The sequence below is a fragment of the Euprymna scolopes genome, chromosome 19 (assembly GCF_053919585.1).
Source record: "Euprymna scolopes isolate OS-2025 chromosome 19, ASM5391958v1, whole genome shotgun sequence".
Taxonomy (NCBI): Eukaryota; Metazoa; Mollusca; class Cephalopoda; order Sepiida; family Sepiolidae; genus Euprymna; species Euprymna scolopes.
In genome coordinates, this window is record NC_136500.1 from 63,786,349 (window position 1) to 63,801,135 (window position 14,787).

General features: G+C 43.5%; 1 protein-coding gene across 1 annotated transcript in view; it reads right to left on the reverse strand.

Annotated features, from left to right (window-relative positions):
- Positions 1-14,215: 14,215 nt before the first annotated feature.
- LOC145303661 (RNA cytidine acetyltransferase-like) overlaps positions 14,216-14,787 on the reverse strand; it is a 139,050-nt gene continuing 138,478 nt past the window's right edge. Inside the window, exons 26-27 of the mRNA XM_080145244.1 lie at positions 14,525-14,673; positions 14,216-14,390 (exon numbers count right to left, since the gene is read on the reverse strand). Of these exons, the coding sequence (XP_080001370.1) occupies positions 14,294-14,390; positions 14,525-14,673 (246 nt within the window). The 3' untranslated portion in view covers positions 14,216-14,293. The remainder of the gene's footprint in view (positions 14,391-14,524; positions 14,674-14,787) is intronic.

The window sequence follows — 14,787 nt, forward strand, 5'->3', positions numbered from 1 at the left end:
TCAAAAACCAGATCACAGCTCGACATTCAACAGGCTCCATTTCACACCTGACTCAGTTCAAACACCTGTAAAACAGAAACCACAATTAGTTCAGAGCTATAATTTGCCACATAACCCGTAGAGATATAAATCATTGCAGATGCAAAATTTCAGCTGGATCAGCCAACTGGAAGTGGGTCAGGGGCATTACTTATTGCACGCCCCTCGTAGATAACTAAAGTTTTAGTTGGAAGTAACAACAGGAGGAAAAATGTATTTGGTCAAAGCTCTTACAATATATTTATATATATTTGTGTGTGTGTGTGTGTGTGTGTGTGTGTGCGTGTAAGGGTTATGTTACAGAAGATCATAAAAAGATGTAGTACCGTCGGTTTCAAATTCAACACAAAGGCGGTAAGTCTTAGGTCATTCATGTTGGGCTTTCTTCAGCATTTGTTTACATCTGTCTCACCAGAAATGGTGTCCCGCATGTTGTGCTGAATACTCTTACTGTACTTTCCAGTATTCTATCTGACGTGCAGGACATAATTTCTGGGGAGACATATGCTAACAAAAGCTGAAGAGAGTCCGACATAAATCACCTAAGATCGGTCCTCTTTGTGTTGGATTTATATATTGTAATATCAGAAACCATAAAAAAATATCAATTCAACATTTCAATGATATGAGAAAAAAATCCTCATGAATTCCTTATTTATAGGAGATTACTTCTATCAAGGTGTTTTCACCTTGGTCAATAGCATAACATAGAATTTAAACCTTCTATATACAGTTTATATTTATCAAATAAGTAAAACTAAATAAAATAAAGAGCTTATTTCTAAGGAGATAAAAGGTAGATAAACGATATGTGAACTGCAAGTTGAATAATTTTTTAGTGGAAAAGAGCACTGGTTTCTGCACAGGATTCTAGATTCAAGGGCAGGTAACAAGAAAGGGACTGGACGTGATTTATGTCAGACTTTTTTCAGCCTTTGTTTAATTCTGTTTCATCAGAAATGGTATCCTGCATGTTACATAGAATACTAGAAAGCACAATACAATATTCTACATGTGTGAGACATCATTTCCTGTGAGCCAGATGCAAACAAAGGCTGAAGAGAGCCCGACATAAATCACATGAGTTTGGTCTTCTTTATGGGTGATTTGAAACTAACAGTATCAATGTTTTTCCGATCTTCTGTAACACACATATATCAGAAATCAGAAAGAAATATCAATTCAACATCTCAATTATATAAACAAACCACCAAAAATAAAAAAAAAACAAAAACATCCTCAAATTCATTATTTCTGGGTAGATAACAAAAAAGAAAGTTGTCTTATGCAACAATACCCTCCCTAACTTGGCCTTTGGGACAAGATCAAAGTGTAGTATCTGTTCTCTCAGTTACTAAACTTGACCCACCACCGGGCTTTCGGGCTAGGTTAAGGTGTTTTTTCGTACTAACCTTTGTTAGCAAGGACCGACCCCCTCCTTTGGGGAGTCAGGACCTAAAGGACCGACTCCACATTTGTGGGAGCTTGGACCCAGAAACCGATCCCCTCTTTTGGGAGACTGGAATCTCGGGACCAACACCACTATCGCTGGTAGTTGAGACCTTCTTTTTTCATTTGTTGTTTTTGCATGTTGTTTTTTCTTCGTTTCGGTCTTACTTCTCGAGACTGGGATGGTCTAATTTCTCAACACTTAATTGCCTGAGCAGCACTCTGACCTGCCAGGCCCAAACTTTGTCTATCTTCGCTGCTCTCCCAGTGGATCGAGCAGACAGGGTTCTCTTTCTCGCTTCTGTTGGGGTAAGTTAGTGGGTAGGGTGACGTGGGGTAGGGCGGGTGCTTCGTTTCTGCTCCCCTCTGTGGGCAGGGATGCCTATCCCCTCTCTCTCTTAATTGCGACTGGGCACTCTGACCCGCTAGCACCCACTGCGTCTTTCTTCTCTGCTCTCCCCCCTCACGGGGGGATCTGAGCTGCTAACCCGACATCCCCGTGAGGGGAAGTCAAAAACTCTAATTTCTTCTAAGTCCGCTCCTCCCCCTCCTCCCCCTCCATTCCCCTGGGTTTTCTTTTCCCCCACTACACTTTGGTCCGCGCCAGCGGCCAGTGCAACCGCCACGATGCCAGGCAGGAGGGGTACGTCACCCCAAATGCGCAGCATCTCAACTGCGAACGACTCCCTATGTGAGGGAGCTGATGCATCTCCCGGCGAGACGGCGCCAGGAAACAAGGTAGGGCCCCGGCGCGCGGCGACCTTGGAAGAAAACGGGAGGGTAGGGCCGCAGCCCGCGGCGACCCCCCGAAAAGCACCGGCAACCGCTCCCCACGAGGGCAACCCAGCGGAAAAAGCTGCCGTTAAGTCACTAGCTGGGGAAAGTGCAGAACCCAGCCAACCAGCTGCACCCCAGGACGGCAGAACCAAGGGAGGAAGACCGGGGAACCCATCCCCCGCTCCCCCAAAGGGCGGCTCCCCAACAGAAAAGGAGGAAAACAGCACCGCGGACCAAACTGAGGCGCTGGATGAAGATGTAATAGCCTCCATCTGCTCACTATTCGGCGGGGAAGACAGTGATTGGCCCCCCAACACTCCCCAAGAGGACCAAATACGGAAAAGGGGTGACTCTCCGGCCAGTGGTAACAAAAGCAAGCTGGAAGGAGAGACACCCTTGACAGTACCCACCAAGGCTCCAGCTGGGTACACGGCACCAGAAGGGGAGACACCTCCATCCCCAAGGGGACAGCCACCCAGCAAAGGAAGAAAATAAGAAAGGGGAGCGGCCCGGAAAGCAAACCAAGCCAGGACGAAACAACGCCAAAGACACAATGGCCTACTTTGCCTGGTAACGGCCCAGTTCCGAAACCAAAAATGCCCATAACAAGAGAGAGCCCCACAACACCAGCTACGCCCCCCAACCCAAGTCCAGCTGACACCCACCAGGATGGAGGACCGGCATGGGGCCCCAAAGAGCAGCAAGGGAAGTTGACGCCCGAAGACTACAGAGCACTCTTCGACTCCACTTACAAGGAGTATACCCAGGGGAACAACATCCAACCCCTCCCGGGTCAAGTGGAAGTTCTGGAGAAAAGAGTGCTCTCGCTGATAACTTCAGACACCAAGACAAGGGGTCTGACGGGCGTCAACAAGGACACCATGATGAACGTGTTGCTGGAGCAGAACATTCCCGCCAACTACATCTGTAGAAGGAGTTACGCACAGTGGGATGTTCTGCTCCCCACCTCCGAAGACGCAGTCAGGCTGTCCAGGACCTGCCATCAGAGCAGGAACATAAAGCTCCAACCCATCTATATGAACAAGAGGAGAGCAAATGTTTCTGCTCTAAACGTCCCCTGCTATATGGAGGCCAAACAACTGGGGGCTATCCTAAGCCAGTATGGGGACGTAGAGGAAGTCACCCCGGTCCGCGGATTAAGAAACATCATGACCGGGGACTACAAAGTACAGATGGTCCTGGACAAGGCTGGATTCTACGCCATCCCAGCCACACTCAAGTTCGGAGAGTGGACACTCTCCCTTATAGTGGAAGGGAGGAGGCCCCATTGCTGGCTGTGCACACAACAAGGGCATATGGCGAAGGACTGTCCGAAGAGGAATGGAGGGAAGAAGCCCACAAAAGCGGCGGGAACAAGCGTGACAACAAATCAAGCCGCTGCTCCCGCGCCGGCCGCAAATCCTCCAGAGGCACCGACAGGCTGGGTGACAGTCGTAAAGAAAGGCAAGACCAACAAACAGCCATTCTTGCAGACAGTCACCCAAGACCAAGAACAACCGAAGAGCGAGACGGAGAAGATGGACACACAGACACCCTCCTCCTCAAACAAGAGGAAACTACCAGAATCTGAGGAGGAGGCCGCGTCAGAGGCAGAGGAAGAGACAACAACAGTCTCTATGGCCCTGAGCGCAACAGAGATCAGGAGGGCCAGGAGGAGGAAAAGCCGCAAGACACGCGCAAACCCTCCTACCCCCACTGAGACTGAGAAGGACTCCCTCGCAACAACAACACAGGATGAGCCCCCTGTGATCCCAACACCCCAGCAACCCGAACAACCTTCCCCCTCTCCTATAAAGGCCCCAAGAAACTCTTCCCGCCCCTCATCCCGTGACAGGAGCCAAAAAGAAGAAAACGAGCAGGCTACCCCCTCCCCAAGCGCTCAGCCTCCCCATCAACCAAAAGAGGTCCCCTCCCCCACTCCCAAAGTCCGCACTGAACGGACCAAAAAGCTCCCCTTCCTGCCAGGAAGCAGGATTTGTGAAACAGACCCTCTCCAACCGGCTCCGGACCTTAAAGGACAACAGAAGGTCCGGTACAATAAACTCAAAAACTTTGAAAAAGTCGGTGGAGACCTAGTAACAGACCCCACTAAATTCAAGGACGCTCCCTTGTTGACCACTTTCGTTAGGGTCGACAAGGACGCTAGGACTGGAGGAATGTGGGCAATGATTAAGGCAGCGAAGAATGCGATCCCAGGCCAGCAGCTGGTGGATAGGGACCATCCTTCGCTGACCAACATTTTCTTTAAATGTGAGGGTAGAATCCCCATGTATGTACACCCATCGCTATACAGGGCACTCAAACTAACCTTCCCCCTGGACGTGGGGGGCGTGGCCAAGGATGGATCACCTTCATCGGATTTACTTACCGGCAGCCTTGGCCAGGCCTGCCATGTCCTCACTGCCCAGGATTTCAGACCCGTCTGTGACAGTGCTTGAGGTAAGTGATCATGTCTTTGAACTTGGCTACATTGAATGTGAGGGGCATCAGGTGTCGAAGCAAGGCCTCGCGCGTTGTGAGAGACTTGGTGTCCCTCAAGGTAGATATTGCCGCTATCCAGGAGACCCACTTTGTTTGTGACGGGGATTGTCAGGTGTTGGTAAACGATTACGATGTCTACTCAGCATATGGCAATACCTATAGTCGTGGAATCTCCTTGCTAGTGAGTCGCACCCTGTCAGCGTCGGTGAATGTTGTTCACGCAGGCGAGGACGGGCGGGCGCTTGTTGTTGATGTTGCTGTTAATTGTAGTGTTTTTCGGATTGTTGCTGTTTATGCTCCCAATGCTGCTGTAGAGAGGGCAACCTTTTTTCGACGGTTGGAGGGCTTCTTAGTGGATCCGGAACGGTTAGTTTTAATGGGGGATTGGAATGCAATCCTTGATCCCAAAATAGATAAGGTCGGGGGGACTAGCGGGTCGGCGTGGTGTGACAGCAGTCTGTCTGACCTGATGGCCTCGTGCGATCTCGTCGACAGATTTCGTCTGGATCATCCTGGGCGGGAGATGTGGACGTGGCATCCTGTAGTGCCTTCCCATCCAAGCACTTACTTGGATCGGATGTTAGTTAGAAGAGGCGATGTAGACTTCCTATCTTGCCCCACGTTCCACTTGCTAGGACACTCGGACCATAAACTTGTTATGGCCCGTTTGAGCTTAAGTGCTAGGCCTAAACTGGCCGGATACTGGAAGTTCAACAGCACCTTGTTGGAGCTGGAGGACTACCGGTTGAAGGTCACTGAGCTAATTCAGCGGGCTTTAGTGGGGGCGGTTACAGGGAGTAAGTGGTGGGTTAGTCTCAAGGCCAAAATTAGGCGCTTCTCTGTCCAGTATAGCCAACGCCTCGCGATAGATAAGGCTAAGGCAAAGAAGCGTTTAGAGGATAAGCTGACCCGGGCGGTGGAGGGGGGAGACCCCCTAGAGTTAGCACTAGCTAAACAAGATCTCAACCGCTTGGCTAGCGAGCGGTATGAAGGTCAAGTAGTTAGGGCTAGGTTAAAGAAAGTTTCTAACGAGGCTGTGAATGTTGACGCTGTTGAGCGTAAGGCTGCTTTAAGGCGCGGTTCGGATGGGTACATTCGTAAAGTACATAACCTGGAAGGACACCCCTTAGTATCGACTCGGGAGATCTGCGAGGGGTTTCGGGAGCATCTATCGGTGCGCTTCACCCAACTACCCGGACTCAGGGTTGATGAGTTTGGCAGCTATTTGGCTGACTCGCCCCGCCTCACGGCGGCTTGGGCGGCTAGCTGTGATGGTCTTATTACTGAACATGAGGTCATTACTGCGTTGAAGCAGGTCGGCTATAACAAATCCCCGGGGCTTGATGGTCTACCCTACGAGTTTTACTTGAGGCTGTCGCCCATGTTGGTCCCTATTCTGAAGGATATGTTCAACCATTGGTTTGCCCAGGGTTCCATCCCTGGACAGGTGACCAAAGGTGTGATCACATTGCTGAGGAAAGGTCAACGGCATGGTGGGAGGGAAAACTTTGATGATTTTAGGCCCTTGACTCTGCTAAACACAGAGTTAAAGATTTTGGCAAAGATTCTTGCGAATCGCTTGCAGGTTGTCATCACTGACTTGATCGAACCGGACCAGACTTATGCTGTGAAGGGGAGATCGATTCAAGACAATTTGCACTTGATACGCTCGATCATAGAGGGGACAGAAGACGACGCCGAAGCCGCGCTGATCAGTTTGGCATTCGATAGGGTCGACCATCGGTTCCTAGGATCTGTGCTAGAGGCCGCCGGATTTAATCCGGACTTCCGCAAGTGGATCTTTGTTCTGTATGACAGGCCGACGGTAGCGGTGCAGATCAACGGTAAGCTGTCGGAGTCATTCGCTGTCTCTCGGTCGGTGCGACAGGGTTGTCCGCTGTCGCCTCTGTTGTATGTCCTGGCGTTGGAACCCCTCCTTCGCAAGTTAAGGGACGAGGCGGCTACACCAGTCCTGCGCGGAATAGCTCTCCCTGGAGGCACACGAGCCAGGGTTTCCGCGTTCGCCGATGACGTCACCGTGTTCGTGTCTTGCCTCACGGACGTTCAAGCGGTGGTCGAGGCGCTCGCTCGATACGAAGAAGTAACAGGGGCCATCTTCAACCGTAGCAAGTCTGTTGGCCTGCGGTTGGGGGCCTGGACCGGGGTAAACTCGCTTCCAGGTATTTTCAGCTGGACCGATGGACCGGTCCGCATTCTCGGTGTCTGGTTTGGACCGGGACTTCAGCTGGAAAAGAATTGGTCGGAAGTACAGTCTAAGGTCAAATCGTCAGTAAAGACTTGGATTGGAAGGAAATTGTCCTTGAAGGGTCGGGCGGAGGCGTGTGCTACATACGTCTTTCCGCTCATCCTTTACCGTTTGTCTGTACTTCCTCTCCCTGCAGAACGACTAACCCGCTTACAAGGGCGCCTCGATTCACTTTTGTGGAACGAGGGTAAGCATTATGTCTGCAGAGAGGTCTGTGTTCAAAATCCGAGCGAGGGAGGCCTGGGTCAGCCCAGTCTCTTGTGTCATAGAAACGCTGAGAGATTGGCTTTCCTGGGTCGTTCGCTTGAAGGAGACGCTCCTTGGGTCCCTGTGGTTGAGAACTCGTTTCCCAACCTCAAACCCAACCCTTCGGTAGAAGGTCGTCGTAGACCGAAGGGGGAGTCCAAGTTCTTCTCCGAATGCCGAACCGCTCTTAGAGCTTTGCCGAGGACCAATGTCCTCGATCAGCCAAGGAAGAAACTGTATCGGGATTTAGTGGAGGGGACCGCGAAGGATCCACTTTGTAGGCGGATGGGATGGTCGATGGAGGTTGTCCGTTCTCAATGGCGTTGGGCGCCGGGACGGGAGATTCTGAATAACTCGGAATTCTCCCTGACTTGGCGACTGGTCCGAAATGCGCTGCCCCTCTTCGACGTACTTTTCCGGTATAAAGAACATACCAGCCGCTTCTGTCCGTGCTGTGACGAACGCGAGCCCGAAACAATCGAGCACGCATTTTTTAGTTGCAGCCGGATACAGCCCCTATTAAGGTACGTCGAGGGGGTAACAGCTCGCATCGATGCCGAGTGTCTGCTCGATCTCGACGTAGGAACTTTTGTGTACAACATGGAGCCGCCGCTCCCCAGGGAGGAAAGTTTGGTTTTCCTGGCGATCCTAGCAGTAGCGCGCATGACCATTTGGATCGCGCGCCTCAAGTTGGTCCACGAAGGGACATCTGTTCCTGATCGGGATCTGATCGTTTACTTTAAACATTTGCTTAAAGTAAAGATCAGATGCGATTGGAAGAGGTTGCCTAGAGTGGAATTTGACAAGAGGTGGGTGCACAGCACTAGTTTGTGCATCCGTCGAGGAGCCAAGTTTCAATACGTGTTCCCTCCTTAGGCATGGCATGGGCGGTGCTGGGTCCTACGGAACCCATCCCGCCTAGGTTAGCATTATAAGTTCAGTAAAGTAACTCTTGACTGGTGGTACAAATGAGATCCTGTTCCTGATTTTATTTTTTGGTATTAGAGAACCTCTGAGTCTGCCCAACCCCCCCTGCTCCTCATCTTTATTTTCTGATGCCCCCGATCATCCCCCTACTCAGAGGTCACCTTCCTACCCCCTCCATCCGTTGCTTTATTTTCTCCCACCTCCATTAAGGCGACTTCCCCAAACCCCATTAGGGATGCTCTGCTTGTTTTCGGTTCCCCGGAAAACAGTGGGGGATCTAGCCACATAGAATAGTACAGGGGGGGTCTTACTAACAACACATTAGTAGATTTTCCTTATTTTTGAAATGAACATTTTCATTAGTTTTTTCCCACTCCACGAACATTTTATGCCAATTAATTCAAGAACTCTTTCTAATGAAATCGAACTTTATTTTCTCACACATACACACACACACAAAAAAAAAAAAAAAAAAAATGCACACACAACATACAGAAATGAATATACAAATTGTACATAGTTAAATTTTACATTGAACGCTGGGGTTATTAGTTAGATTAGGATCCACAGAGTGATTGAGGTATTTTGGTAAATGTTGCCAGTCAAGAGTAAGACTTCAAAGTCTCATCTGTTACGTAGTCAAAAAGACCCTGTACCCTCCCCCTCCCAATTTCTTGTAGGGCCTTGTGCCTAATTTTGTTGAATTGAATTTTTTGTACGTTTTTTATGTTCAATTTTTTCTTTCTCAATAAAATATATAAACAAGATCAAAGTGTAGTATCTGTTCCGGCAGATACTGCAAGCAAAGACCATATGTGGGAGCAATCCCACATATAAGACCTTGGTCAATGTAGGGGCAACCCTTCATACCAATTGTCACAATCCAGCTCCCCTACTCCCCGGGGAGTTGGTTCCCATTTCCCTTTCACTCCTCACTTTAAAAATCGGCCTTGTGCCTAATTTGCTCAGTGGGGGAGCAAATAAATACATCAAAGTGTAGTATCTGTTCTTCAGATGCTGCACTTCAATTTCTTGTTCTCTATCAGTGGAGGAGAAATCCTTCACGACTGAAACATTTTTTTTGTTTGTTTTGTTCCTTTTCTCCACGTTAAAAAACGACCCTGATGTCTAACTCTGTCCCATGGGGAAGCATTGTAAATAGGAACAAGAAAGAAATATTTGGCAAAGTTTTTGATGTTAAACGTTTTTGACAGGATCTTAAGTTTAAGATGGACGAGAATATTATTATATTAATTATATGTATTATTACTTATTTACTACGTATTATTAACTTATTATTATATGATATTAACTTTTTTACTCCAAGCAGGAGGTTTTGATGCTAGCACTAAGGATGCTTCTAGTTGTTGTGTTAAAATTCTTGAACAACGAGATTGTCATACTCCGTAGTGATTGGAATTGTCACATTAGGAGTCTGTCTAATGATTATGAGTGTGTTGCATAATGATCACGACTATGGTGTCCGTAATCTGGAACCAAAGTGCATCTTAGAATTTGCTGTAACTAATGCTGGCAATTTGTTCTTTGCAAAGAAGTACAGTACACTTTTCTAGCATCAGTTGTTTTTAGTCCACGATTCAACAGTATGACTAGCTGTAGCAAATGCATTAATTTTGAGATTCAAAATCCAAACGCCATGTCAACTGTGATCAACTGATGTCAGATCTAATGAACATCGAAGAAATTATATCATTCAAATAAATTTATTCATTTGTTTACAAATGTTATTATATTTTAAGCAAAAGGAGTTGATTCTTTTTAAGAAAACATATTGCATTACACTAAGTGGAAATTAAAATTTTTTTTAATAGAGTGCAGTACACATAAGGGATCACATACATCTATAAAAGGCAAAAGTGGCGCATGCATTTTTTGTATGTCCTAGAAAGGCTTTTTTGGGGTTTTTATTTTGGAGAACTTTTTATATACTCCCTAGATTATAATATGTACGGTTTGTGAACGGATGTCGTCTCTATATTTATTTTGATCGACTTTTATAAAATTCACGATATTCCATCCTTTCACGTGTTTGTCGGTCTTTTTCGTATAAATAAAGCGAAACTAATTGAAGCGAACATCATTCGCCGGCCTTCTCGGCTGGGACCTCCAGAAAAACAATTAACTTGGATCAATGTTGGAAAACCCTTCATATCAAACAATTGCTATTCATTTGGAGAGCTTCCCATTTTTCGGGGAAGCTGGTTTTCCTCAAGATCGTTGGGAAGCAGAAACTGGCCTGCAGCCAACCTTCATTTCTGCGCCTGCGTGATTCTTAACTGATCCACTTCAGGTCAACTTTTTAATCGTTAAATTTGAACGCTTTTCACTTCCTCTCGCCTCATAGCGTAGCGGTAAGATCTCAGCTTTTCTTTCACTTTCTTTTCCGCCTTCGTGTCACAGGTTCGAGCCTGCCTGCCTACTAACATTTTTTTTTTGAACATCCGGGCAATACTGGGCATCCCCACTAGAATGTCATAAAAAGTACTTACGGCAAATCCTCCTCAAATATTTTTCTAGTTAAGCTATTTGCACTTCAACTTCCAAAAAATTTGAGTCCTTGATTTTATTGTCCCTTTCTACAGATTGATTTCTTCCCCTTTATTTGGTGTATTTTGGCAATCTTAAATAAGTAAATTAAATAAGTTTATTTTTTTTAATCAGATTATTTTTGTTCAAAATTAACATTTTTATTAATTTTGTTTTAATATTTATTTAAAAAACTAAGCTCCCTTCTGTTAAAAAAAAAAGAAATTGGGAAACAAAGTTTAATTGAAATAAAAAGTTTTATTCCAGAATTAAAAACACTCTTTTTCCAGACTTCTTGTAAGAAAAAAAAAAACATGGATATTTTCTCATAGAAGTTTTATTTACATTTATTTTATACTAGTGAGGGGCACTCGGCCTTGCCTGGTTATAAAATATACATAAATATATATTCAATTCATGCAGATTTCATATTTATTATTACAGAGCCAATTCTCTATTGAATATTATATTGTACCTAAAATATATTACTGATTTCAAAAGTTTAAAAACAAAAAAATGACTTGGGTGCCATCAGCTAGAATTGAAACCAAAGCATTTAGCACTCCAACCATGTTCACTACTGCTAGAGTTAAGCTATGAATGAATTTGCGCATGCGCAAAAGTAATAGAAATTTGTTGGCAAGTTGAAATGAGCATTTTGCATTTCAACTTGCCGACAAATTTCTGTATGCATTATTCATCCATCCAAACAAAATTGTACTCATTATTAGGGCTATGACAACAGCATATTCTTTTCATTGTTTTGAATCTCGAGTGTGTATCCGTTGATATCTTATATGCTTTTATATAGAGTAACTGTAGTCCTCGGTTGATTAACTGCGTCTGTGTCGGATATATACTCGAGAGTCAAAACAATGACAAAAATATTCTGTTGTCATAGCCCTACTCATTATAACCCATCCTTGTCGTATGATTAGTTTAAGAGTTTATTGGTTAAATATTTTCTCTCAGACACACACACACAGACAAGGTAATCTTCTAAACTAATCAATGGAACACTATGATATATATTCTCAGCATTTTTTGCACGCTTCTAAAAATTTTGATAAAAATAAGATACAAAGAAATTAAAAGAGGAAAGAGTTGCTCTTTATCAAACTTTGATTTATACCAAGTAATAAATTTTTTAAAGTTTTTAAAAACGTTTTTAAAAATGCCTGTCCTTCGGGCCAAGATCACAGTGAGTTCAATTTCAGCTGCGGCCACGCTGGATGGATGGATTGAACTTATCATTATGAATTATGGATTATATATTCTAGCCAATGTGATAAGTGCCGCAGACACATTACTTTTTTTTTTCGTAAACTGTACCATGCCACCCAAAGAAAGAGAAAATATTAATGCTATTTTTATAGTTTATACTTGTCCTATATATGTGGTTGATCCAAACGAACTGCAGATTTAGAACCGAATCTTCTAGCCGACGTAATTAATGATGTCAGTTTTTGAAAACTAATTATTCTAAATTAAGTCTGTGAAAAATAACATTAGAAACACGCGTCCCAAAATTTTTAGCTTTCCTTTTAAGCTGACTGAACGACTACATAGTGTTAACTAGTAGGGTAACCGCTGTTGCTCGATCATAAAATATGGTTAAATATATTTTAATTCATACAGATTTTGTATTTATTATTATAGAGTTAATTCTCTGTTGATTATTATATTGTACCCAATATATAATAGTAATTTCAAAAAAAAAAAAAAAAAATGTGACTTTGTCGCCATCAGCTAGAATCGAAACAAAACATTTAGTGCTCCAGCTTTTGTCGTTACCATTTAAGCTGTCATCAGATAAGAAATGGTTTAAAAAGTGAAGCGACTTTAACGTATACATTTATATTTGCACATGCGTACAAGAGCACTTTAAATCGACTTATGCCTGCCAAGTTCCAATGTTTTTTACAGGCTAGAAATCCTGAAAAGAATGGTCCACAAAAATGCAATCATTTGACTCGTCTCACACCACTCTACAAACTTGAATCTATGAGAAGATGCACTTTGAAAAAAGTGGAGACAATCAGACATTTATCAATTAGATTTTGAAGGGAAAATATTTTTTTCTTTATTAAAAATCAATAAAGTATATTCGATAAATGTTCACCAATATATTTTTTACTTTAACAATAGTTTTATATTTATTTATTTAAGGAAAGAAGCTTTGTCATATATTTCAGCAATTCCCAAAGTTGCTTACTGCATTGTCGGTGCTGCCTCGTACCTACTTCTACAGACAAATCACATCATTGGCAACGTCTCCTTCACATTGCTTCCACAGACAAACTGATTTGAAAACCATTGTTCTCTCAGCTCAAAAAACATTATGCCATTCATCATCTTGACTTGTACCAATTTTTTTTTTGCGCTTTTTTTTTTTTTTACCAAGGATGTCACCACTTATCAAGGCTCAAAGGCTACTCAAGGATAAGGGTTAATAAATATAAAGTGGTAGTGCAGTAATTGTTAAAAGTATAAGTTGGGTAGAATTTAATTATTTAACAAGAACTTGTTTACATTGTACTTGAAGATTATGATATTGTAGTCGGCAAGGAAGCAGGTCAGCAAAACAGTGTTCCATAGGTGGGGAGTTCTGGGAAAGAAGCTTTGTTCATGGAATTTGCATTTAAATTCAGGCACTGATAGAGAGTGGGGGAAAATGTTGATAGTGGGTGCAGTTAGTTTAGTGTTTTTTTGAAGTCTGGCAAGGTGAGACCATAGATTGGAGCTCAGACAAGCACTTGTCATGAAAATAACGAAAGAGCAGAGAAAGGCTTGTGACATTTCTTCTGTGGTAAAGAGGTTGCAGAGAAGAGAAAAGGGCATCATCTACTTGGTTTTGAACTCTATCAAGGAATGTGGCAATAGTACTCTAGTTTAGATTGTACTTGGCTCTTATGCAGATAGAAGATTGCATTAGCAGTGAGATACTTACTGGAGCAGTAGAGTGATCCAACCATTTTTCCAGCGATCTTGGCAACCGATTTGATGTATGTTCCATTTCAGATCAAGAGTGAAGGTCTCTCCCAGAAGCTTGTCAAAACATGGTGTTTCCCCAAGACGAGAGCCATTCATTTCAATTGGAGCCAGCGTTGATGATGAAAAGAGAGAAGATGGTTTTAGCTGCATTAAAATTAACCAGCCACTGTCTTCCCCCCATTGCACCACATGCTCAAGATCAGATGAGAGAGAATAAGAAATATCTTAATCACTGCTGGCTTTAACTTTAGATGTCATCCATCTCTGGGAATGATTCTGCTTTGCAGATTTTATGCACACAATATCAAACTTTAAACTAGCTGCTTAATCGCTTTAGACATAGGGTCACTTATGTTAAAAATATTCTAAACATTCATTTTTTTACTTTTTTTTACTAAAAGTATTTTTGGCTTTTGTTTTTGTTTTTTTTACCTACAAATGAAAAGTTGATGAAAATTCAACACAAACTCTTTTTACAATTGATTTTATTCATGATTTAATGTACAACTAAAATGATTTCTTTGGAAATTTTCACATGATTTTCTTTTAGTCCCGCATTTTTTTCTTCTTTTTTCTGTGCTTTTCCTTTTTACCGTCATCGTTTTCATTCTGTATGCCTGAGAACGGCCGTTTAACTTTAGTGCTACAAAAGAAGAAATACATTTTTTATTCCCTTTATAATAAACCGCTTTAATTGGCGATTCCATGACCAAATCCCCACTCCCTTTTTTTTTTGTCCAAAAGAATCAAAAGATAAATAAATAAAAAAAAACAAACCTTTTAATGCTGATTGATTTTTTCCCAATAGACATGGCCGAGTCCCATTCCTCTTCAGTTCCTTTGATTGCATATTGGCTAAGATCCATGCCTTCCAATGTCACTGAGGATTTATCTGCTTTGTCCATCACTGAACTGGACACATCATCCTGTAAAGTTAAAAAAAAAAAAAGAAAATGATGTGAATTCTATAATAATTCATGGATTCACCATTTGTAACATAATTCATATGAGCACGTGGGGAAATAGCAGCAGCAGCGAAG